The sequence below is a fragment of the Eurosta solidaginis genome, chromosome 3, assembly GCF_040869045.1.
Source record: "Eurosta solidaginis isolate ZX-2024a chromosome 3, ASM4086904v1, whole genome shotgun sequence".
Lineage (NCBI taxonomy): Eukaryota > Metazoa > Arthropoda > Insecta > Diptera > Tephritidae > Eurosta > Eurosta solidaginis.
In genome coordinates, this window is record NC_090321.1 from 114,133,319 (window position 1) to 114,160,442 (window position 27,124).

Sequence of the window (27,124 nt, forward strand, 5' to 3'; positions counted from 1 at the left end):
GCAAATTTAAAAGTAAATCTGGAAAAATGTAAGTTTTTCAGAACCCGAGTGGAATTCCTAGGGCATATTGTCACAGGAAACGGTATTTTACCTGACCCTGAAAAAATTTCAGCGATTAAAAAAATTGCTGTACCCGTAAACCTTAAAGAACTGAAAAGTTTTCTAGGTTTAGCGTCATACTACAGACGATTTATACAAGACTTCGCAAAAATTGCCAAACCACTCACGAATCTGACTAGGGGTGAAAATGCGCAAATAAAGGCGAACCAATCCAAAAAAATAAAAGTCTCTTTAACTGATGAAGGACTGAAATCATTTAATGACCTAAAAACATTACTTATGTCTTCTGAGATTTTGGCATTTCCAGATTTCAATAAACTGTTTATTCTAACAACAGACGCTTCTAATACTGCGATTGGGGCAGTCCTTTCTCAAGAAGAAATCGGGAAGGATAAGCCCATAACTTATATATCTAGGTCACTCAATAAAACCGAGGAAAATTACTCAACTATTGAGAAAGAAATGCTAGCTATAGTATGGTCTCTTGACAAACTAAGAACCTACCTATACGGAGCAAAAGATATTAAAATCCTAACTGACCACCAACCATTAACATTCGCATTAAGTAAGAGCAATAATAATGCCAAGCTAAACGGTGGAAGACACGCATAGAAGAGTATAATTATAAACTTCTCTATAAACCAGGGAAGACCAATGTTATCGCAGATGCGCTCTCCAGGCTTCCCATGGAAATTAACTCGTTGACATCGTCAACATCTAATTCTCAACATAGTGCAGAAGAGGATAGCTCACAGCTTATTCCTCATTGCGAGGCACCATTAAATGTATTTAAAAACCAAATTATATTTGAAGAAGGCAAAGATGAAATTATCCATGAAGAACCTCACCCAAGGTACCACAGGCATCGTATTAAAAGTGAAATCTACGATAAAAGAAAATTAATTAAAATCTGAAAAAATTATCTTAATCCAAATATAATTAATGGAATCAAAATTCCCGAAAAATATATCGCATTGTTACAACAGGATTATCAGGAAAGTTTTTCTAAGTTAAGACTTGTTACTGACATTCCTGATGAAGAAGTAAAGTTTAAAATAATCGAACGAGAGCATAGGAAGGCCCACCGTAACGATAGGGAAAATAAGGAACAAATATTAGAAAAATTCTATTTTCCTCAAATGAGTAAACTTAAAAAAATACACAAAATCATGCAAAACTTGTGGGTGCAACAAGTACGATCGCCACCCTCAAAAGCCTGAACTACAGGCAACGCCAATACCTTCATACCCAACAGAAATATTGCACATTGACATAATCGAAATGTCTGGCGAAAAATGTATTACATGCGTTGACAAGTTTTCTAAATTTGTAAAATTCTTTAAAATCAAAAATAAATCTGTGTTACATATTAGAGACAAATTAATTAAACTCTTACATTATTTTACTGTGCCAAAGACCTTAGTAATGGACAACGAGGGTAGCTTCATAAGTCCAATAACACTAAATTACTTGGAAAGTTTGGGTATTGAAATTTATTTAGCACCACCCCAATAGAGTGAAGTTAACGGCACAATCGAACGTGTGCACTCTACAATCATAGAAATTGTTAGATGTCTACAATCTGAATATCCTGATAGCTCACTAAAAGAAATTGTCAACATTGCCGTTGATAGGTATAATAACACCATACACTCAGTTACGAAGAAAAAAACCCGCCGATATATTTTTTGGAAGAACCCAAAGAATTAATTATCAAGATCTGACGAGTTTTAGGGACATAGTGAATGTATACCTTCGTAATGAAATAGCTAGGAAACAAAAAAATATGCTAAAAAACCACAACAGGAAAAGGTCGAAGCCAAAAAGCTACGAACCTGGTGAAGTTGTCCTAAAGAAGGATAAACAAATCAAGGGTAAAACAAAACCCATATTTAGGAATGAAAACGTTGGTAAGGATAATAACGTAACAATAACTACAACTAATAATAGGAAAATACATAAGTCACACCTGAAAAACTAACGAACGTTATCTAATTTAGACTTACCTTGTTGGACGACCGCAACAGTAGAGACATACAAATACGATAGCCCAGTACTGAAAATTAAACAAGGACTAGGAAAAATTACCACAGGAACATACAAAATTATACACACTATAGATTTGGATGAACACGACAGAGTAGTTAACAATATAAGACCAATAGTACAACACGAATTTAGTAAGACAAGCATTTTATTTCCGCAACTAGAACATACAGAGATAGACAATATACTGGACCAGTTACGAACCAAAAACACTACTAAACACAAACGATCGATTAACTGGATAGGGTCGCGGACGAAATAAACGAAGACAATACGCAGCTTTTTGAACAAACACTATTTAATAAGCTAGGAATAATAAAAGGTGAAATTTCGAAAATCTTAATGGCAGCCCAGTTAGCAAAACAAGGAATTGTTCACTCACAACTCTTAAATAAAAGGGATATCGAAAATATTTTATCCCAAACTGGCACACTACCTTTTAAAAATGAAATACAGGCGCTTGAATATGCTAAACCGTCAATGATTGTCAAAGACTCACTTCTTCTATACGTAATTTCCCTTCCAAAAACTGAAGACACTCTTTTCAACAATGTCATTATTCGTTCAACCGTAAAAAACAGCAAGCGAGTTTATCTGGAATTTTCCAATATTTTCACGTCACAAGAGGAAAAATATGGCATCATCGGAAACTGCCTGGAAATAGACGAAACTACAATCTGCAGAAGAAATCAGCTCCAAAAACTAGAAGAAAATCACTGTATAACTCAAATCCTCTGGGGGGACAAAGCAATGTGCGATTACCAAAATGAATATAAAGCCATAGTTGAATTAATCACAGAAGGAACACTTTTTGTGTCAAATTTTATTGGAAAGCTCAGTTACGATAACAAGTCACTCAAATTGAATGGCACATTTATCATAAACTTCCTTAATGAAACCATAACATTAAATAATGTTAGTTATACAAGTTGGCAAACTAGCTCATACCAAATATTACCTCCAGTACTTCAAAACAACCTAACTGAAAATGAAATCAAACTCGACCTTAACTATTTGCATCAACTCCATTTAACCAATGTAAGGAAATTAGAACACATATCCTCAAAGAGTGTAATATCTATTAGCTCAAGCTTCGCAGCCATTATCCTAGCAATAATATTGTCAATAGCTTTGTATATCGCATTACGACCCAGAAATAGGAAATCTTTTTTCATTCCACCAATAGTAGACTTCCAACTAAAACAATAATATTTCATCAGCGGGACGCTGATACTTAAGAAGGGGGGAGTTAGCACAGTTATCAAAATCGTCACATATTGCCTACAGAGCAGTTACCGCAACCCAAATTCAGTAAACAATATTTTAATAAAACAACAACAATAACTGCTTCACATTCCGTTGCACTAAATTTAAGCGGAAGCCGTGCAGACGTAATGTGAACCCGTTGGTGGTCCAATTAAATTACTTTTACTTGCATACGCAAAATTATAAGAATATAATAAAAGCAATAAAACAATTCGATTTAAAATTCATTTGAGTATCAAGTAACTTTTGTAAAGAGAAACAACAACAACATTGTTAATCAATTATTGCGCTGTAAGTGAAGGATATAATAAAAGCAATAAAACAATTCGATTTAAAATCCATTTGATTATCAAGCAACTTTTGTAAAGAGAAACAACAACAACATTGTTAATAAATTATTGCGCTATAAGCGAATTCACCTGTACTATATAAGTAAATTTATAAGTATGTAGCAACTTAGCTAAGTAAGTAGCATAAGAAAAATTGTATAAAAAGAAATTGCCAATAATAAAGTCAGGTTCAGTTGTTCAGCAGTTCAGTTGATAAGCGTAACTATTGAAGTTTAATTTTGATATCGACGGCGCACGGCAGTAACTTGCATATATATGCTTAAATATACATGTATATACAAATGCATATAAATATGTAAAAGATGGTAATTTTGATTTTGAGAATTTGTTCATTTTAGTATGGGGGCCCGTGTTTTTTTGCCCCAGGCCCGGATTTTCTCTCGGCGGCCCTGCACGAAATAGATCTGCAGAACCACAGCGGCAAAGAAATCAAGCACGAACAAGACAAATACGACGTCATGTTCTAGAAAATATGTATAGTGCTGCTTTTAATTACGATCCACAAATTGATTACAGTATGCATGGATATATTGGATTCAACATCAATTTCTGCTTCGACAGTTGGCTCATCACCTGCATCTACATCAACATCTATTTCTGCTTCGACAGTTTCCGTGGTGCAACCTGTTGGTCCTAGGGAGGTGACTGCCGTTCCGCCTCGCAGAGCAATTTTTGTTTCTCGGTTGCATGCTTCATTGACTGTCGACGATATTTCAAATTATATATGCTCTAAACTTAATATTAATAATTCTAGTGTAGAAGTTTTCAAATTTAACTTTAAATATGAAAGCGAAATTTCATCTTTTAAAATAACTGTGCCACACCTTTATGTTGATAGTGTTCTTGACAGTTCTTTTTGGCCGGAGCATTCTGTGGTGCATTTGTACAAGAGAAATACCAATATAGTGCCAAAAAACTCTATTACCTTCACCGCGGTTACAGCAAAAAAGTAGTCACCGACTCACTCTCTATAGTCGTTCATTACCAAAATGTTCGTGGTTTACGATCTAAATTAAATACTTTTTTTCTTAACAGTTTCGCTTTTACAGCGCAGGTTGTTGCTTTCACCGAAACTTGGTTAAAACCTGACAATTTTAACGCTGAGATTTTTTCAAGTAACTCCGTCGTTTACCGGCGTGATCGTATATCTAGAGCAGGCGGTGTTCTTATTGCTGTGGACTCAAGCCTTTCATCCGAGTTGCTGTTGTCGGACAACGCATTTGGTATTGAGTTTATAGCAGGCATGCTTAACCAACGAAACGATATCATTTCGTTACGATAATCAACGTTAGTAAACGAAACGAAGTCATTTCGTTTCGTTTATTAACGTTAAGAACGTCAAAATAACGTTAATTTGACGATCTTAACGTTAATAAACGAAACGAAATGACTTCGTTTCGTTTATTAACGTTGATTATCGTAACGAAATGATATCGTTTCGTTGGTTAAGCATGCCTGGTTTATAGCAGTAAAGATTTCAATGCGATGTTTTAACTTATATATTTGTTACTCATATATTCCGCCCCGGTCGGATATGTATGTTTACAATTGCCATAATTTAGCTATTCGAAACTTGTACTCTCAGTTGCGAGACAAAGATCGCTTAGTCGTTCTTGGTGATTTCAACTTACCCTCGGTAAATTGGATTAGCTTGAGCGACTCAAACACTTTGACTCCCACCTGTCAGCATGATTTCGTTAAGAATATTTTAGATACATCTCTCGTACAGATCAACAATGTTTTAAATTGTTAAAACAAGATTCTTGACCTGGTATTTGTGGATGAATCAGTGGGTATTGCTCTCAATCGTAGTTCTCCTTTATCTTTTCCAGAAGATCCCTTACACCCTAGGCTTGAAATAGCAATTGATATTATTCAGCCTCCTATGGAGCTGTGCTTTACAAAATTAAAATCTCGATCCCGCTCAAGATGTTTTTATAAGGCGGACTTCATAAAACTCAACGAATTGATTGCTACTCATGACTGGTCAGATCTTTATTCGAGTATTGACGTCGACTCAGCGACTTCATTATTTTACGGTATTCTTGATGGCTTCTTTGAAAGCTGTGTCCCCCTTCGATGTGTTAGTGCTGGAACAAGTAAACCACATTGGTTCACAAGACAACTTATAAGACTCAATAATGTTAAATCTAGGCTGTATAACGTTTCAAGAGATCAGGATCGTCTGCCGATTTTTCTAAATATTCGGTTGCTCGTTGCAACTTTCATTGTCTAATCCAACAATGTTATAAGTTGTACTTAAGCAGTTGTAAATTTCAATTCTTCAACAATCCGAAAAGATTTTACAGTTTTGTTAATTCCAAGAGGAAAACATCTGGTTTTCCAGCTACTTTTTCTTTTGGTTGCAAGAATGGTAGTTCTGATAATGATATTGCGGAATTATTTGCAGAATTCTTCAGGTCGACCTACTCATCTAAACGTTTTCAACCCGGTCAACACTCCTACAACTTGGAAAGTTTTAATTGCATTCCTAATCCAGTAATTGATAAGAATACTGTTCTTCAGAGCCTTCTCGGTTTGAAACCGATTTTTTCTCCGGGTCCAGATGGTGTTCCTAGTTGTGTACTCAAATACTGTGCAGTTAACTTATCTGAGCCGATACATAAATTATTCCAATTATCTGTGGAATCTGCCACTTTTCCATTGATTTGGAAGAAATCATTTATTATACCTTAACACAAAAAAGGTAGTAGGTCTAGTATCGAGAACTATAGAGGTATAGCTTAGCTTTCAGCTATTCCCAAAACATTTGAGCGAATAATTACATGTCAACTTCGACACATGTGTAGCTCCATATTATCGCCCTTCCAGCATGGGTTTGTGCCGCGTAGATCAACTACTACCAACTTGCTTGAGTTTACTTCTTTTGTAATGGATGGATTTTTAAACAATAGGCAAACGGATGTGATCTATACCGACTTCAGTAAAGCGTTTGACTCTGTCAATCATGAGCTTTTAGTTTACAAACTTGATTTATTTGGATTTCCGAAGCATTTACTTGCATGGCTTGAAAGCTATCTCGCGAATCGGACTCAACAAGTTTTGTTTAAAAACAGCCTTTCTAGGTTGTTTGATGTAACGTCTGGTGTGCCTCAGGGTAGTCATTTGGGTCCGTTACTTTTTACCTTGTTTATAAATGACTTACCACAAACTCTCATACATTCCCGAACTCTTATGTATGCGGATGATGTTAAACTTTGTTACTCATACTTGCCTTCGGAGTCTTCCCGTGTGGAGTTTCTTCAGGCAGACTTGGACTCATTTCAATGTTGGTGTACTGCAAATTTACTAGTTTTGAATTGCTCGAAGTGCAAACTAATGACATTTCACCGAGTGAAGCCAAGTTTGACATCGTATACGTTAAACAGCACGCCTTTGGAGCGTATATCTGTCGTAAGTGATCTAGGTGTTCTTTTTGATCCTAAACTGACCTTTAATACGCATATTTCATCAATGGTAAGCAAAGCAACGGTTATACTCGGTTTTGTGAAGCGATGGGCTAAGGAGTTTAATGATCCGTATCTGACTAAGACCCTCTACACATCGTTGGTACGACCAATCTTAGAGTATTGTTCGTGTGTCTGGTGCCCAGGGTATCAAAACTTTATAAAGCGTATTGAGTCAGTACAGAAGCAATTCATTATATTTGCACTACGTGGTCGTAACTGGGATTCTAGTGTGCATTTGCCACCATATAGAAATAGGCTTCTCCTTATAAATATGCCAACTTTAGAAAATCGAAGAACTTTACTCGGGGTAATGTTCATTCACAAGCTCATTATGGGCGAGATCGACTCATCTGATCTTGTTAGAACGTCCAGGCACTTTGTGCTTTTTTATTTACCACTTTGCCGGCAAAATTTTGCCAAAAATAATCCACTGCGAAGTTGGCGTTCGCACTACAACAACTTGTATAACTGCATCAGTTTTGAATGTTCGTTTTCCGAGTTGCATAATTCAATACTGTCACGTCTGGGCTGATATTTTGTACTTTCTTTCCTATGTATGGTTGAATTTAAATATTTTTAAATCTAACATTAATTTTATGTTTTATATATCTTAGTAGTCGACCGCATTGTGTCTGTGTCGGCTTTAATCCAAATAAATAAATTAAATTAAATTAATGACTTCGATATGTCCGCATTGTGAAGCAGCTAAGTTTCTGGGTGAAACGGCTGGCATGTGTTGTGCTAATGGCAAAGTGAAATTGCCGGCATTTGATACTCCACCTGATCCATTGCACTCATTGATTTTTGGAGGATCACCAATGTCGGAGCATTTTATGAATCATATACAAGAAAGGTTGCGTTCGTGCCGAACAGACGTGTTTTATCTCGCTCTCTGTTTTTTATTCTTTTCGTCCAGTTTTTATTTAATTATTTTTCCTATTACGATATCTGGTGTGATGGATAAGTATTGCGCCAAGTGCGACAAGCATTTTTCGCTTTCAGATACCCTTATTGTGCTTTGTGGTGGCTTTTGCAAGAATGTCTACCATCGTTCTTGCTGTGAAGGCAACCTTTCAGAGTACGACGTGAATTTGCTTACGATGAACCGCCACCTAAGTTATATGTGCGCGGATTGCCTAAATGCCTACGGCAAGCTTTGTAACGTCTATGACGCTGTGTTGGCATCCCATAAAGCTACATTGGAGTCCACAATGCTTGCCTTGGACCTTAAATTTAAGGATTTGTTTGCTAAGATGGCTGATATAAAAAATGTCATCAAAAAACATTTTAAAGATAATCAAGACGACTCTAACAAAAACAATAAAAGGTGTGTGGATGTGATGGCTGATGGTATAAATAAAATACAAAATGTTGTCAGCTCTATCAGTAATCCGAACTCGTTGAGTATTGGTAATATTAGTTGCGCGCTCAAACCTCATACTCTATCGATTTCACCTAAACTAATGCAGCCACGTATACATTGCCATTTGCTCGCCCGATCACCTGTTTATGCAAGTCCACTTTCTGCTGATAACAATAGTGAGCCTTTTTGTCTACACTCAGCCACCCCCTCGCGTGATTTCAATACACAAATGTCTTATGCTAAACGATTGACAGCACCTGTTAATACTGATGATATTCCCAATACAACTGTTAACCCCAGTACTGCTGTTAACTTTGCAATGTCTAGTAAGAAAAAGACTCGAACTTCAAACAAGTAAGGAAGGTTAAGTTCGGACGTAACCGAACATTACATACTCAGTTGAGAGCTATGGTGACAACATAAGGGAAAATAACCAAGTAGGAAAATGACCCGACGGTAACCCTGGAATGTGTTTGTATGACATGTGTATCAAATGAAAGGTATTAAAGAGTATTTTATCAGGGAGTGGGCCATAGTTCTATAGGTGGACGCCATTTAAGGATATCGGCATAAACGTGGATCAGGGTTTACTCTAGAATTTGTTTGTACGATATGGGTATCAAATGAAAGGTGTTAATGCGTATATTAAAAGGGAGTGATCCCTAGTTCCATAGGTGGACGCCGTTTCGAGATATCCCCATAAAGGTGGACGAGGGGTGAGGTGGCGCAAGGATCGAGAAATTAAAAAAAATTGTATTTGTGGTCCGATTTGGCTAATATTTTGAACACATAATACATACAACTATAGAAAGCGATCTATGAAAAAAATCGCCACTAGGTGGCGAAAGGATTGAGATATTCTATAAAATCGCATTTGTAGTCCGATTTTGCTCATATTTGGAACACATAATACATACAAGAAAAGAAAGCGACCTATGATGTCCGATTTGGCTCATATTTGGAACAAATATTACATAGAGTCCGGTAGAAGTGACATCAAAATATTTTGGAATTGGAGGAGGGACAAGCATACGTGACGCCGAGTCGAGTAAAGTCTTTGGAAGGATTTTAACAAATTGTCAGCAAAGAGTCCTTGTAATAATGAGTCACTAAATGAACTAAATAGAATGAGAAAGAATAGGCAATTAAATAAAGACTAAAAACTTGAAAATAAAATAATTAAAAAAAAAAAATTTTAAGTCAAACCGTTTTATTGAAAACAATATTTACATGAAGTAATAATAATACTAAAAGCTAGAAAATAATTAGATAGGTCCTAGGTACTAGTCATCACACTCCTCATCAATCTAGGGCGTTGATCAGACAATTAAATAAATGCGTTGGACGCGTCAAATTTCTATTGATAGTCATATATAAGACCAACCGAACCTTAATTAGGTTATGCTACGCCTTACATTTTTAGAAATTTCACGCGCCCAACGCTTTTACTTAATTTTCTGATCAACGCCATAGATTGACGAGGAGTGTGATGACTAGTACCTAGGACTTACCTTATTATTTTCTAGCTTTTAGTATTATTATTACTTCATGTAAATATTGTTTTCAAAAAACCCGTTTGACTTAAACATTTTTTAAAATTATTTTGCAGCATTTGCGCCAGCATTATACCAGATAGCATACTAGTTATTATATACACCAATATCATACCAATTGACATACTACTCACTCTATGCAACATTGTAATACCAGACATACTAGTCGATCAGCAACTTACTATACTTTGGAATAAATTTTAATAAAATACTTACATACGTATATATAAAAACTAAAAAGTAACGGAATAACAAATGCCGATTTTGTGATCGATCAGCGGAAACGGCGGACCATATATCCTCCTGGAATGTAATCTCAAGACGCAGGGCTAAGTTTATGGGCTCACCATGGCTATAACATTCCCACATTAAATCCCTCAAACCAAGAGAACTGCTATGGTTCATCAAGGAAGTTGGCTTGGATGGGGTGCTGTGAAGGAGGTGAGGGCACAATAGACCAATGGTCGCCGTGCAATGCTCAATAAATTATATATCTATTTAACGGAGAAGGAACGAACCAGTCGTGGGTGACTGTATCAAAACAAGCCAAGCTGTACTAGCACCTATGATGAGTGTTAATGGAGTTCAGAACGGTGGTAGTGACATGCACTTTACGAAAGTCATGCTGATGGCTGGATAACTGAAGAATTTCTTTTAAATGAGGGAATCATAACGGCTTGAAACGTTTTCGTTCCCGACTGGCTGGGTTTCCGGTCTTTGGTAGTGGGTTTATTCTTGAAATTCTCCGTTATTCTTGAATGGCAAAGGCTTTTAACGACAAATAAAAAACATGCGCTAGGCTGCTAATGTCCCCATGGCGAAGTTGTTTGGCATCGGCATAGGTTTTCCATCTGGGACTATTAATATGGAAGGCTTGGCCTTCTCAATGGCTTCTTTAACCTCTGTTGAGGTAACGGTTAGGTCCAACTCGCCATGCTTGTGTTTATGTGCCCGTTGATTTGTACGATATCTGACATTGTCAACTGAAATGTGCATTGCAAATTGGCTACAGAAAGCACTCGCGCATTCCCTCGAGTCCGACAGACGAAATTGTAGTCGAATAAATTATTCAATTACTAACTAGTATGAATAACACCAAAAAGTTAAAGTCAATGAACGATTCTAAAACTGACTAGTATAATGAACGCTACAAAATTCTAGTCAATTAACTACTTATACATTAACTAGTATGAAAAATAACACAAAATTATAGTCAATAAACTAATCAAAAGCTGACTAGTATGAATAATCCCAAAAAATTCTAGTCAATGAACTTTTAAATTTGAATAAAATCGAAAAAGAAATAAGTAATAAAATGAACACAATGTAATTCAAACAACGAACTATATTTATACGTATTTGGCGTTTTTTGATTCTTTTGTCAACCGGTTCGTGCTTGATGGACTATGTAGAGCAGCTGATGATTTTTGACATCGTCGAAAATACACGTGTAGATGTCGCTGATGTTTTTAGCTTCTTTTATTAACGCAGTTTTTTACCAGCTTTCATAAATATTTCTTCTAATAGGATTCTTTTTCCCCAACTTTTCTCTCTGGCCAATACTTTGGTTCCTTCGAAATTAAATCTATGTCCAAAAGTAATAGCGTGGAGGGCGAGTGCACTTTTTTCTGTTTCTTTCTTCTCAACAGTTTTTTTATGTTGATTTAGGCGTTTGTATAAATGTTGAGATGTAGTGCCTATGTAACTTTTTCTTCGCTGGCAGTCGATGCTGTCTATTTTTTATACAACGTTCTTTTCTTTCTTTGTTGGAATTTTATATTTAATCTTGTTGTACATTTTCCCAACATTGTTATTATTTTTGTACGCAAAACGGACGTAGGCAGTGAACTCTTTGAATTTGTGTGTAACACATTTGGTTACATACGGGAAATATGAAATTGTCATAGTTTTAATTTCTGCTGATTGTTGTTGGACGTTGGTGCTCGTTAATATTGGGACGGGGGTTTTGTTGTTGATCGTCATTTTATAATGATTTATTAATCTTGAAATTAGTTTTGGCGGATAATCATTCGCTTTGAGGATGCCTTTTATAATAAATTTTTTCTTGTTGTGGTATTTTTCATCACTTAAGTTAAGAACTCTGTTTATTAACTCTTTTGCGGTGCTGATTTTTCGAGTTAATGGATGTATTGACCTATAATTAAGGATACGACCTGATGAGACCATCTTGTGTGTTTCTGAAAATAACCATATCCATGAATAGTAGCATATTTTGTTGTTCTTTTTCAAATGTGAACTCCATTCCTGGTTCTATGGCATTGAATATTTTTAAGATCGATGGAAGGATGTGTTCAGGCAGTACTAAGTATAAGTCATCTACGTATTTCTTAATTATGCGAATGTTGAATTCTAGTTCTTCTTTTACTCTCTGAATGGCTCGTTCTAAAATGTTGTCCATTAGAATTTCGACTAGAATACAGCTGATTCTGTGCATAGAATTGTTCGTTTAATTGAAAATAGCTGTTTTTTGTGCAAAGAGTAATCATTTAGATAAATTTACTTTGCGCAAGATTTGGGATGGATTCAATTTCCTTCCACCTCTCGTTTAAGATTCTTAAAATTTAACCAACTGACTCATTTGTAAATAGGCTTTGTACGTCAAATGATACTTGTATTTATTTATTTATTATTTGGCCCGGTTCGTGTGTTTGCTCGGCGATGAATGTTTTAAATTCAAATGAATTGCGTAAGTGGAACTGCGATTTTGGTATTTTGGCTAGAATCGCTGCTGCATATTTCGACAGTGCTGTTGTTGGTCCATCACAGTCGGCGGAGATCGGTCTAAGTGGCATTGGATTTTCGTTTTTGTGGTGTTTTGGTACAAGGTATATCCTTGGTGGGTTTGCGTTGTACGTTGTAAGTCTCCGTTTTGTTAGGGAGTCTATTTTACCTCTATTGAATAGAGTTTTTACAAACAGATTATTTTTGGTTTGTATATTGTTTGTTGGGTCAGTTATAGCTTTGTATGCATTAGTGTCGCTGAGCATCTCCCCTCCAAGTTTTAATAAGTCGTTTTTGTACATAAACACAGATTTATTTCCTTTAACCGATCTAGTGCATATTATTTCAGAGTTGTTTTTAAAAAACTGGATGCAACTTTTTTCTTTTTGTTATAGGAAGTTTTCTAAATTGGATTTTCTTTCTGTTGATTTACAACAAACAGATTGGCCAGTTAGTATCAGATTTTCGAAAGGAAATACTTAACTTGGAAATAAAAATCTCCTTTTGGAAGGTCAATCGACTGGAACAACAAATCAACAATCTAAAATCAATTATCCAATTCAGAAGCTTACCTAACACGAATGAGTTTTTCCGAACACAAGAAATTAGTTATCAAAATAGACACGAAGTAACCATAAATAACTTGAACAAAAAGTACAACAAACTAGAATCAACTCAAATACAAACACACATCACATCTGACACAACATGCTTTATACACAATGCAACAACTATAAATTTAACAAAAGAAGGTTTGCTCTTAATGGGCTTAGGCACAAACTTTGGACTACCAACAACCCCTAACAAGCTACCAATTAAACAGATAATAGCAGAAGTGGAGTGCATTATGCAAAATTGCGTACAGCCCCAAAGCAGAAACGAAATCAGACAAGCGGTGACACGCACAATATCACAAGCTAAATCAACAGCAAGAAAATCCAATTTAGAAAACTTCTACTACAGTTTTTAAGAACAATCCTAAAATAATATGCATTAGATCGGATAAAGGAAATAAATATGTGTTTATATACAAAAACGACCTATTAAAACTTGGAGAGGAGACACTCAGCGACACTAACACATACAACGCTATAACGGACCCAACAAACAAAATACAAACCAAAAATAATCTGTTTGTAAAAACTCTATTCAATAGAGGTAAAATAGACTCCCTAACAAAACGGAAACTTACAACGTACAATACAAACCCACCAAGGATATACGTCGTACCAAAACACCACAAAAACGAAAATCCAATGCCACTTAGACCGATCTCCGCCGACTGCGATGGACCAACAACAGCACTGTCGAAATATGCAGCAGCGATCCTAGCCAAAATCGCAGTTCCACTTACGCAATTCATTTGAATTTAAAACATTCATCGCCGAGCAAACACACGAACCGGGCCAAATAGAAGTATCATTTGACGTAAAACGCCTATTTACAAATGCGTCAGTTGATTCAATTTAAGAATCTTAAACGAGAGGTGGGGGGAAATCAAATCCATCACAAGTCTTGCGCAAAGTAAATTTATTGAAATGATTACTCTTTGCACAAAAAACAGCTATTTTTAATTTAACGAAAAAATCTATGCACAGAATTTCTATTGCCCAATGGGATAACTCATCAGCTTTATTCTAGTAGAAATTATAATGGACAACGTTTTAGAACGAGCCATTCAGAGAGTAAAAGAAGAACTAGAATTCAACATTCGCATAATTAAGAAATACGTAGATGACCTATACTTATTACAGCCTGAACACATCCTTCCATCGATCTTAAAAATATTCAATGCCATAGAACCAGGAATGGAGTTCACATTTGAAAAAGAACAACAAAATATGCTACCATTCTTGGATATGGTTATTTTCAGAAACACACAGGATGGAACCTTTAACATGGACTGGTACCCTAAACCAATCTCATCAGGTCGTATCCTTAATTATAGGCCAATACATCCATTAACCCAAAAAATCAGCACCGCAAAAGGGCTAATAAACAGAGTCCTTAACTTAAGTGATGAAAAATACCAAAACAAGAATAAATTAATTATAAAAGGCATCCTCAAAGCGAATGATTATACGCCAAAGCTAGTTTCAAGATTAATAAATCATTATAAAATGCCCATCAGCAACAAAAACACCGTCCCAGTATTAACGAGCACCAACGCCCAACAATAATCAGCAGAAATTAAAACTATAACAATTTCATATTTCCCGTATGTAACCAAATGTATTACAAACAAATTCGAAGAGTTCACTGCCAACGTCTGTTTTGCGTACAAAAATAATAAAAATGTTGGGAAAATGTACAACAAGATTAAAGATAAAATTCCAACAAAGAAAGAAAAGAACGTTGTATACAAAATAGACTGCATCGACTGCCAGCGAAGAAAAAGTTCCATAGTCACTACATCTCAACATTTATATAAACGCCCAAATCAATATAAAAAAACTGTTGAGAAGAAAGAAACAGAAAAAAGTGCACTCGCCCTCCACGCTATTACCTTTGGACATAGATTTGATTTCGAAGGAACCAAAGTATTGGCCAGAGAGAAAAGTTGGGGAAGAAGAATCATATTAGAAGAAATATTCATAAAAGCTGATAAAAACTGCGTTAATAAAAGAAGCGTTGAAGCTAAAAACATCAGCGACATTTACACGTCTATTTCCTAACGATGTCAACAATCATCAGCTGCTCTAGATAGTCCATCAAGCACGAACCTGCTGACAAAAGTATCAACACACGCCAAATATGTATATATATAGTTCGTTGTTTGAATTACATTGTGTTCATTTTATTACTTATTTCTTTTTCAATTTTATTCAAATTTAAAAAAAAAACTAATCCCATAGCCCTATAATTAAAAATTTTAATATGTGACCATTTCTGCACAATGCATAAAACAAAATATTTATACAAAACAACTGGACAAGGAAGAACGCAGTAATTTTGAGTAAGAATCTGTGATTTCAATAATTGTGTTATATATGTACTTTTGTTTGTATATTTAATTATTAATAACCCTCTATTTTAATGCAAGGCCTTATATACTAAGTTTTATGTTTTTTGTCATTAGGCCCTGAAGAAGACCAAAATAAAAGGTCGGAACGTTGGCGAAAAAATAAAAAAGGCGTTTTCTGATTTATTTGACTGTAAACATGAAACCGAAAACCAATTTGAAATAAATAAACAAACAGTCGGTAATACAAAAAAAAAAATAAACTACAATTTTGCTGACTATTTTGGCTTTTGACTGCAGGGAACTTATAAAATTTTGTTAAAAACAAATAAAACATCTGCATATAGCTTATCATTTGTGATGTCACGAAGTTATTGGCCCTCTTCATTTTATTGAACCTTTTTATGCAAAAAGGTTTAATAGAACCTCTTCCAACTCCTTCAAACAACAAATTATTTCAGGTATACCGCTATTTTCAGAAGAGTTTTTTAAATTACTATTCAAAATAAACGTTTAAGTAATTGAAAGTATCTGTAATTGTATAATACTTATAGTTACAAAATTTGATGCAGTTAAAATTGTGCATCTCTAAACGTTGAAAACATTCATATCTTACATATTATGAGCATATTTCGATTTTCGATCTTCGCTGGCTATCGAACATCGAAAATCGAATTAAAAATTGGTGTTATGACATCTAACCTCTGTCGAAATTTTCGCTGTGTATCTAATTTTGAAGCGAATAGAAACGTCTTGTCAACGTTGTATCGTATTAGAAGAAAATTGTTTGAAATGAAAGATGTTTGTGTTTATCTTCTACTTTTTTGCTACCTAATAGTAATTTCAAACTATTTGTATTAATCGTATATAGTGTAGGATGCTTTATTTTTATTAAAAGTAATATCCACACAAAAAATATCTAAAAGAAAATGTTATATTTTCATGATGCAAAATTTAATAATAATGAAAATTTTGAAAATAGTAAAATCAATATTAAAAATTAAAATATTGTAAAACATATTAAAATTACAAAGTACAAAGTAACATAATAACAAAGTTAAATAAAAACTGAGAGCTTTGGAGACAAAATAAGGGAAAATCACCATGTAGGAAAATAAACCTAGGGTAACCCTGGAATGTGTTTGTATGACATGGGTATCAAATGGAAGGTATTAAAGACTATTTTAAAAGGGAGTTGGCCATAGTTCTATAGGTGGACGCCATTTCGCGATATCGCCATAAAGGTGGACCAGGGGTGATTCTAGAATGTGTTTATACGATATGGGTATCAAATTAAAGGTATTAATGAGTATTTAAAAAGGGAGTGATCCTTAGTTCTATAGGTGGACGCCTTTTCGAGATATCGCCATAAAGGTGGACCATATGATATACGATATGGGAATCAAATGAAAGGCCTTAGTTCTATAGGTGGACGCCTTTTCGAGATATATATGTAAAGGTGGACCAGGGGTGACTATAGAATGTGTTTGTATGATATGGGTATCAAATGAAAGTTGTTAGTGAGCGCTTTAAAAGGGAGTGGGCCATAGGTCTATAGGTGGACGCGTTTTCGAGATATCGCGATAAAGGTGGGCCAGGGGCGACTCTAGAATGTGCTTGTACGATATGGGTATAAAATGAAAGGCGGTAATGAGTATTTTAAAAGGGAATGGGCCTTAGTTCTATAGGTGGACGCCTTTTCGAGATATCGACCAAAATGTGGACCAGGGTGACCCAGAATATCATCTGTCTGGTACAGCTAATTTATTTATATATGTAATACCACGAACAGTATTCCTGAAAAGATTTCAAGGGCTTTTGATTTCGCCCTGCAGAACTTTTTCATTTTCTTTCTACTTAATATGGTAGGTGTCACACCCGTTTTACAAAGTTTTTTCTAAAGTTATATTTTGCGTCAATAAGCCAATCAAATTACCATGTTTCATTCCTTTTTTCGTATTTGGTATAGAATTATGGCATTTTTTTCATTTTTCGTAATTTCCGATATCGAAAAAGTGGGCGTGGTTATAGTCGGATTTCGGCCATTTTTTATACCAAGATAAAGTGAGTTCAGATAAGTTTAGTAAAGATATACCGGTTTTTGCTCAAGTTATCGTGTTAACGGCCGAGCGGAAGGGCAGACGGTCGACTGTGTATAAAAACTGGGCGTGGCTTCAACCGATTTCCCCCATTTTCACAGAGAGCAGTTACCGTCATAGAATCTATGCCCCTACCAAATTTCAAGAGGATTGGTAAATTTTTGTTCGACTTATGGCATTAAAAGTATTCTAGATAAACTAAATGAAAAAGGGCGGAGCCAAGCCCATTTTGAAATTTTCTTTTATTTTTGTATTTTGTTGTACCATATCATTACTGGAGTTGAATTTTGACATAATTTACTTAAAAAAAAAAAATAAATGTAAGGCGCGATAACCTCCGAAGAGATCTAAGGCCGATCTTCTCTTCCAATTTGCGTCGTGCTCCTCTTGATTTTCCCTACAAATTGGCCGGACGGGACCTACATGTTTTTATGCCGACTCCGAACGGCATCTGCAAGGCAGATGAGTTTTCACTGAGAGCTTTTCATGGCAGAAATACACCCGGAGCGCTTGCCAAACACTGCCGAGGGGCGACCCCGCTTAGAAAAATTTTCTTATAATTGAAAAACCTTATTTCTAAAATTTTGATGTTGCTTTGCCCGGGAGTTGAACCCAGGGCATACGGTGTGATAGGCGGAGCACGCTACCATCACACCACGGTGGCCGCCATAATTTACTTATAATTTACTTATCTGTATATAAATTACTAATCTGTATGTAAAGATATTAAATTTTTTGTTAAAATTTGACTTTTTTGCTAAATTTTATTTAGCACATATATAGTAATAGTAGTAACGTTCCTGCCAAATTTCATCATGATATCTTCAACGAGTGCCAAATTACAGATTGCAAAACTTTTAAATTACCTTCTTTTAAAAGTGGGCGGTGCCACGCCCGTTGTCCAAAATTTTGCTAATTTTCTATTCTGCGTCATAAGGTCAATCCCCTACCAAGTTTAATCGCTTTATCCGTCTTTGGCAATGAATTATCGCATTTTTTCGGTTTTTCGAAATTTTCGATATCGAAAAAGTGGACGTGGTTATAGTCCGATTTCGTTCATTTTAAAAAGCGATCTGAGATGAGTGCCCAGGAACCTACATACAAAATTTCATCAAAATACCTCAAAATTTACTCAAATTATCGTGTTAACGGACAGACGGACATGGCTCAATCAAATTTTTTTTCAATACTGATGATTTTGATATATGGAGGTCTATATATGTCTCGATTCCTTTATACCTGTACAACCAACCGTTATCCAATCAAAGTTAGTATACTCTGTGAGCTCTACTCAACTGAGTATAATAATTTAGTCAATATAATTTAAGAACCCAAGGTCGTGAATACAAAACAACTGCTTGGAAGACTGATTTCATAAATTCGACAAAATCCGTTTATAACAAAACGAACTTGCAGAAAAGATCAGGTCGAAAAAATTCCGAGTGCATACTCGTACCCGATGCACAGTTGAGACAATCCCTAGCGCAAAATCTGAGAATTGTTGTTGGAATAGACTTTGCTCTTGTGCAGTTGTGTCCAAAACGAAAAATGTGAGTGTATGAGGGAGAACGAGAGAATGGGAGCAGCCCAGTAGGAAATTTAAACCAAAATAACAGCATATTGGATTGGAGTAGAAATTTTGGAACGTGTTAGACTTTCAAATAAAAAATTCAAGTGTGTTACTTGCTAAGCCTATACATTTTTAAATAAGGACGGTATTTTACAGATTTTGTATTTGATAAAATTCTAGTATTACCGATGTTAATGATTTAATGCAAATTAATTTTTATAAGTGTGCGGACTGATGGGAAAACATTATGACTGGTAAAATAAATGCTTTGTAGGACAACTGAATAAAAATTAAATTGCTTAGGCATATTGCATCAACCATCGACTTGCATTCGATTCAAAGAACACAGCGACACAAAAACTTCCAACAATCTTTCTCCTATACTTTCAATTATCAATATGATTAAAGATATAATATAATTTTACAAATTAATATATCATGGAAAAAATCACAAAATCAAAATATTCAATATTTTATTTTTTTAAGCCATTCATTTGGAAACCATACCTCCCGCCCTCCCGGTTACCAATTGAAATTTAAATAAATAAAAATATTAATTTTGATTTTTTTTCCGTGATGATATATTTATATAACTCATTATATATATTTGGGTTTGTAAAACTATATTATATCTTTAATAAAATCTTCAATATCAATACTTTCGTGACAGCTTCTTAATAAAAGCATATTCGATAAATGACTTGATGTTAAACTGTTACACTGCTTGGAGCAAATGAACTTTAAGTCCGAAAAAATTTTCTCATAAAAATATTTTGTGGGAAAATGTGATAGGCACTGAAAAGATATTCTTTTCAATATTGGATATGATGATTCTTCTAAGTTTTTCCAGAATTCAATATTATCTCCGCGTGGTGGAACGTTTTCGCTTAAGATGATTAGCTCTGACTGAATTTCAAATTCATACTTACTTACATCGCATTTGAAGGGGATGTCAAGAAACGGTTGAAAACAAACAAAATCCTGAAATCTCTCTTCAAAATTTCAAAAAAAATTCAATTTTTCGAAAATTGCAATATGATCATTCGGCTTAACACCCGCATGTTTCTTAATAATAACCAAAGTTTTCGGAAAATGGGTATAATCGCCAGATTGAAGTTCCCTTAAAAGCAAAAACAGTTCTGTGTGGAATTGGTGCACATTTTTCACAGCATCGTTTATTCCTGTTTCTTTTCCTTGAAGCCTTAAATTGAGTTTGTTCAAAAAAAGGAGACAGCAGCCAAAAATGCTAAATCAAAATAAAATTGTCATCTTTTAAAGATCGAACAACAACAACAACAAAAGTCTTATGCATTCTTGCAGCCATTCATCTTTACTGGATAGTAAGTCCATGGACGCTTCTATGGTCATTATGAAGTTTAGTTTTTAACACATGTAACAACATGTTGAGAAAGTTATAATGTTTAGAAAGCTACAATTACGCGTTGAAATTCATTTCAGCGTTCTGGCTAGTTCCACTACTTAAGCTTTTTTCTTCATAATAAATAATTTTTCTTTTATTTTATTTGACAGATGGGAATGTGCTTTTCTGAACGGTTGAATTTATCGAATTATCGAACAATGACACTAGTCGTGATCGAATGAGTGTCATAATACCGAATGAAAATTCATTCGATCAGCTCTTTCGACCACAGTCGAAGATCGAATTTGCCTCATATTAGGGCCCTTTATTTCTAAATTGCTGTTTTTATGTGCAGGACCCTTTTCGCTGTAATTTGGAATCCAAATTTATAAATAAGGTTTTGGTTGTAAAGATGGAGATTCGTGCTATTAGCGAGCTTTGGGCTTTATTGATCGTAGTGCTTTTGTTTACCTATATTTTTTGTTAAAATAATTTATTAAAAATAAACGATTGTGAGCACACAGAGAAATTTATTTGTACTATGGCACTATTGTGAATATTTTATTATAACTAACACTGCATTACCGGCAGTTGCTAACATTCGCAAGCGCATATAAGTTTAGTTTTTTTTGATAGATGATTGATAGAACAGCTGATTTCTGTTAATATTTGATATGAGACTTTTATATTTGTTGCGCAAGATGCGCACGGGTCTGGCTAGTAAGCTATATCAAGGTCGCTTATATTTATAAGCTGCGCAGTATCTTAAAAATATTGAAAGCTGGAAGGAAAGTAACATGATCTTAGACATAAAATTGGCTTCAGAAAATATATTATATAAAATAGAACCAGAATAGAAGTAGGATTAATGAAGACAAACAAAAAACCGCTGTGGTGGCTGAATGGTTATAGCAGCGGCGCCTAAACGTTGCCGATGAAGGAATTTAGCAGTTCCCGAAATGGATCTATACAACGAGCTTTGGCAGTTGTCAAAAATTTTTTCTTTCTTCTATTCTAATTTAAAAAAATTTTTTCAATTAAGAAAAAAATTTATCATAACAATAATAATGATAAAAAATTATTGTTAGGCCTTGAGCTCGATTCGAACCCGCGATCTTAAAATCAGTAGGCCGATATAACAACAAAAATTGTTAATACATCCCAGAGCACGGGGAAAAACAAGTGTCAATAAAATATGACACTTTGGCAGCATTGCCAACAAACAAGTCCAATTTTCACAGCTATTCTGCAACAGATGTCGCAGTGGTGTGAATATCAATTGGCACGAACCAGAATAGAAGTAGGATTAATGAAGACAAACAAAAAACCGCTGTGGTGGCTGAATGGTTATAGCAGCGGCGCCTAAACGTTGCCGATGAAGGAATTTAGCAGTTCCCGAAATGGATCTATACAACGAGCTTTGGCAGTTGTCTAAAATTTTTTCTTTCTTCTATTCTAATTTAAAAAAATTTTTTCAATTAAGAAAAAAATTTATCATAACAATAATAATGATAAAAAATTATTGTTAGGCCTTGAGCTCGATTCGAACCCGCGATATTATATAAAATTTTTGTAAAACATCGCAAAATCTTTTTAAAGGCATCTTGTTCGAATATCGTATTCGTTTTGATTTTGTAGAAAAGCCAGTTCAAATCATTTCCCGGCGGGACATTTTAACTTTACTGAAAAATATGGGATATTCCGGCAACGCGAATTTACCTGTTATATAAACTGAAGAGAAAAACGCATACCATTCAAATAAGACAAGAATCTGAAATCGTCTATTTTTAATTTTATAAATGTTATCACACAGATTTCAAATTTCTTTCAGGTGGAACGTATGGAACTGCCAGAAGGGGACTGGAAAACTATCTATAAAGGAATTCGGAACTGTGCGTGTGACATAAACGGATTAGAACCTTATCGCGATTACCGTCTCCGTGTTCGAGTGGAAAACAAGTATGGTGTGAGCGATCCTAGCCCATATGTACAGACATACAGGTAATTGAACATATCCAAATGAATGTTGGTAACCCTATTGACGAGAGCCCGTTAAGAGCGTCCTGCGATTTACAACCATATTGACTGAATTTTTGTATGTGTGCGTGTCGGGTATTTGACGCTTGCCCCGCGACTATCAAATAAAAAGCCATCAATCAACATTTGCATTGAGAAACCGTAGCGTTCGGTCGTGAATATGTCGTCATCGGATGACTTTTTTACTTGCAACTACAGCAGTTTTATTAAATAATAAAAAAATTAATAAAAATTTTATTAAATAATAATAAAAGCTTTACATTCCATAAAGCTGGTAAACATTGATAATTTTCAATGAATTTTAATATGGATTGATGTTCTTCCGCGCACTTGTTCATTTTGAATGTCAACACAAACTAAATACAACACTGCTGTTTTGTCAATCACACCCCGCGACTATCAAATAAGCTATCGTCAAATGCAAAAATCAAAAATTTTTGATTTTCATCAACATGTAGCCGACAACAAATACGTGTGTCACGAAGCCACCCGACTGCACTAACACACACAAAATTCAGTCAATCTGGTTGTAAATCGCAGGAGGCTCTAAGGATCTACGTTTTTTCGCAAGTCTTAAACCATTATTCGCATAAACTGCACAGTTTTTTTTTTGGATTTTTGTACTTTTTTGCTCATTTCAAGTGGGCTTTGTACTTAATTTGAGAGTTTTCGTTCTGGTTTCAAAAACGCATTGTGCTTGAATTCAGGAATGTCTAAGCATTGGTAGGAATAAGAAGGTGGGTTTTTCGGAAAGTTAAAAAGAAACAACAGTTATTGCAATATGTTGGTTACAGGTTTTTCGTTACATGTACTGGAAAGTGTACTTCAAAAGCTGCAATACAACAGAAGCAAGGCAATCTGGCTTGAAAAACAAAGACAAGTCTTGAAAAGCTAATGGGAGATAACGATCAGACTCCAGCACCTCAGCGGGTTAGAGGGCTTAGTGGCAGTTATGCCTGTCGTAAGTGGCGACTAAAATACCAAACTGATTCAAGGCGTTCTGTAGCATAATTGTCAATTGTCACCTACCCGTGGCGAATAATGTTTCTTTAACATCCGACGCTCTGGCGAGCCGAAGTTCCTCATGGATCTAGGTGGTGGGAGGGCGGTATGGCCTAGAATGTTTCATGTGGTCATACCAAATCCTTCCCGAGATGGTCGAGCTAGTATCTTAATGGTGCTTGTTACCGGAACGTTCCGGATCTACATCCGGCAAAGGACCATCAACATCGATAACACTCCCCAGGGCCTTCGGAGAGTGTCCTTATCTCTACAACAACCACAACATCAGGCACCGGTTTTCATTGGGAAGAAGATGCCTGAAGTTGAGAATCAGCTCGTGACTGTTTCACAACTAGATTGCAGCAACCCCATTGGGCAGATGTCAATCGAAAGGTGGAGATCCGTAGAAGGGGAGCCGATTAGTATTATAATCAAAATGACGCATGATGAACCAAATACACCGCTGCTTTCGAAACAGCTTGATGACGCAATGGGGTAAAGATATACTTGTTCCAGACCTTCATAAATAAGAAGACGCAAGGTTGAAGGTGGTGTATAGAGCACTGAGCCCCACATATCAAAATCCAAGGTTTGGATACCCCGAGTGGTGAAGGCAGAGGACTTGACATGCTGAAACTGCGGAACCCAAATATACCAACATGGGATTGGAAGGTACTTCATATATCCCGACCCGTGGAGGTGGGCCAGAACAACATCCTCCAAATTTATAAGGAATCAGGGGATCTGTTGCACTAACAGCTTGGGAAAATGTCCTGGGGCGCAGATAGTATTTTTATGCTCAGGACAATAACCCCAATACGCTAAAAGTAGGGGAGATGGAAATGGACCTTGCGGAAATGTAGGTAGCAGAAAAAGAAAAGGGTATAGGCGTAGAGGCGGAGGTGTTGGAAGTGGAGAAACAGCTCAACGATGATGTGAGTGTAACAAAGACAATTAGAGCAGCGGAAAAATATATTCCGCGAGCACAGTGGCGAAGAATTTGGCGAGAGACATACTGCTTAATGGCGCAGCAAGTCTTACAGCAGGGTTAAAGCTGCAATCACCGTAAGGAAACACCTTTACTACAGCACCGAAGACCTAGCGGCGGTCGCAATAGAAAAGAAAAAAGAACCGTCCGTGGAAGCCCCACCAGAAGAGTTCAAATGGCTAATGGATCAAGAAGAGTGCATAGGATGGCTTGTCATAGGCGTGGATGCGTATCCGCATTACAGCTTTTGGAAAGTGACGATATAATTGATAGAGGTGAGTCCCTAATTTGTTATATACTACCCAGTAGTCTACAGGTGGCCAAAAGGGATGGTGTGCGTACATATGTTGGGCCAACGTCAAGCAATGTGCTGGATATCATATTGCGCTCTGAGGAGCAGGATATATCGTGTGTTAATAGAATGCGAATTAAAACGCAGCGGCTGCGCTGGCTAGGCTATGTTATGCGAATGAAATATGACGCTCCGGCCAAGAAAGTGTTTCTATCGGAACCCGCCTATGGAAGCAGAGGTAGAGGGCGGCCCCCATTCCTCTGGAAGGACCAGGTGGGAAATGATTTAAACTCCCTTGTTGTGACCAATTGGCGCCGGTTGGCAGAGAGAAAGAGCCACTAGCGCGCCTTGTTTTACAGCCATAACCGTTTAAACGGTTAAGCGCCAATTAAGTTAGTAAGTAAGTGATGTGAAGACCCAAAATTACAGGCTTTCGGGGCCTCCACAAATTTTGATTTTTCATAGTAGATAATAATAATAAAATCATTTTAAAATATATACTTAATTATAAAAATTTATATATATATTAGGCCGGGTCGATTTGTGGGGAGGCAAAAAATCGCCCATTGCTCTGTGAAAATCATATTCCAGGGATGAAAATAAGAAACTTTGCCGAAGGAACCATACCTCTAAAACGAATTCTGGTGTCCCCCAATTTGGGTCGAACTTTTGGGAAGGGGCAAATTTTGAAAAATCCCACTTTGAAATGCCTATGTTTTTTTTCTTTTTTGAGTTTATTTTTCTCTTTAGAAATTTATTTAGTCAGAACATATGTAAATGAAAAATTGAATTTAACTTAGTAATAGAAAAAAATTATTAGAAATTAGCGTTTTTACAACCCTTTTAAAACCCATCACTGTGATGCATTTGCATGTCGTAAACATAGTGGTGTGGGTTTTTTATTCAACCGTTTTAAAAAATGAAGGTATCACTGTGACACAATTGCAGATCGTAAAATTGCTTGTGTTGTTTTTTTAAGCCACCACAAGACACAGCAGGTAGAATTGAAATTACCATTTCGCAAAAGTTCGACCCAAATTGGGGGACATCAGAATTCGTTTTAGAGGTATGGTTCCTTCGGCAAAGTTTCTTATTTTGATCCCTAGAATACGATTTTCACAGAGCAATGAGCGATTTTTAAATCGACGCGCCCTAATATATATGGAATGAAATGGGTTTACTTATACATATATGTACATACATTTTGAATTAAATATACTTTGTACAATCATACATACATTTTAAAACATATATAATGAGAATACATATTAAATTATCTATATATAGGAGATGAAAACTTTTATCGCAGAGTGTAAGAACTCACATAATTATTCACAAACATACATACTTACGTATAAGCGAACAAGGAGAAATGGAACTGTCAAACGATAGCGAACACACATGCATATATTTAGCTTAGGTTTTAAGAACTTTTATTGTAAAGCAACGGAAGCCGACTAAAAAATCGTATAAAAGGAGCGGAAAATTCAAGAACAAGGAACTCTTGGATTAGAAGTCGTAGAGTGAGGTATATGGTGGGCTGTGTTGAACATCCACTACGGAGCAGCTGGTGGTGTAGAACTCCAGCTGTTTATGATAGGTATACCGCCGAGTCGTGTAAAACGTTCGACGACTACGTATTTTACTAGGGATCCGGTGAGTTGTGTAAAACGCTCACCGATTACGTATATTCACCAGGCATACCGAGGCGTGTAAAACACTTGGTGATTTAACATATTATAATCACGTACGTTTTTTTCGAGGGATTAGAAATAAATCATCAGTTTTTTATAACGTTTACTAACATCTTTTATTGTATAGGCGAAACCATTCGCTGAGTTATACCCCAGCTATAAACCCGACATTCGGGGTTCGTTAAAATTGACGCCCGAGCAGGGACCCTTATACATATAAGGGGGCATATATTTTATTTCACCGGAACATATAGCAAAACAACATGGTCA

At 35.7% G+C, this 27,124-nt stretch overlaps 1 protein-coding gene across 11 annotated transcripts in view; it reads left to right on the forward strand.

The window, feature by feature from the left end:
* The window catches only part of Obsc (Obscurin), a 2,548,720-nt gene that overhangs the window by 1,908,012 nt on the left and 613,584 nt on the right, over nt 1–27,124 (forward strand). For all 11 annotated transcript variants that reach the window (XM_067772951.1, XM_067772955.1, XM_067772952.1 and 8 more), the window contains one exon: nt 22,673–22,842. In XM_067772951.1, coding sequence (XP_067629052.1) covers nt 22,673–22,842 — 170 coding nt within the window. The remainder of the gene's footprint in view (nt 1–22,672; nt 22,843–27,124) is intronic.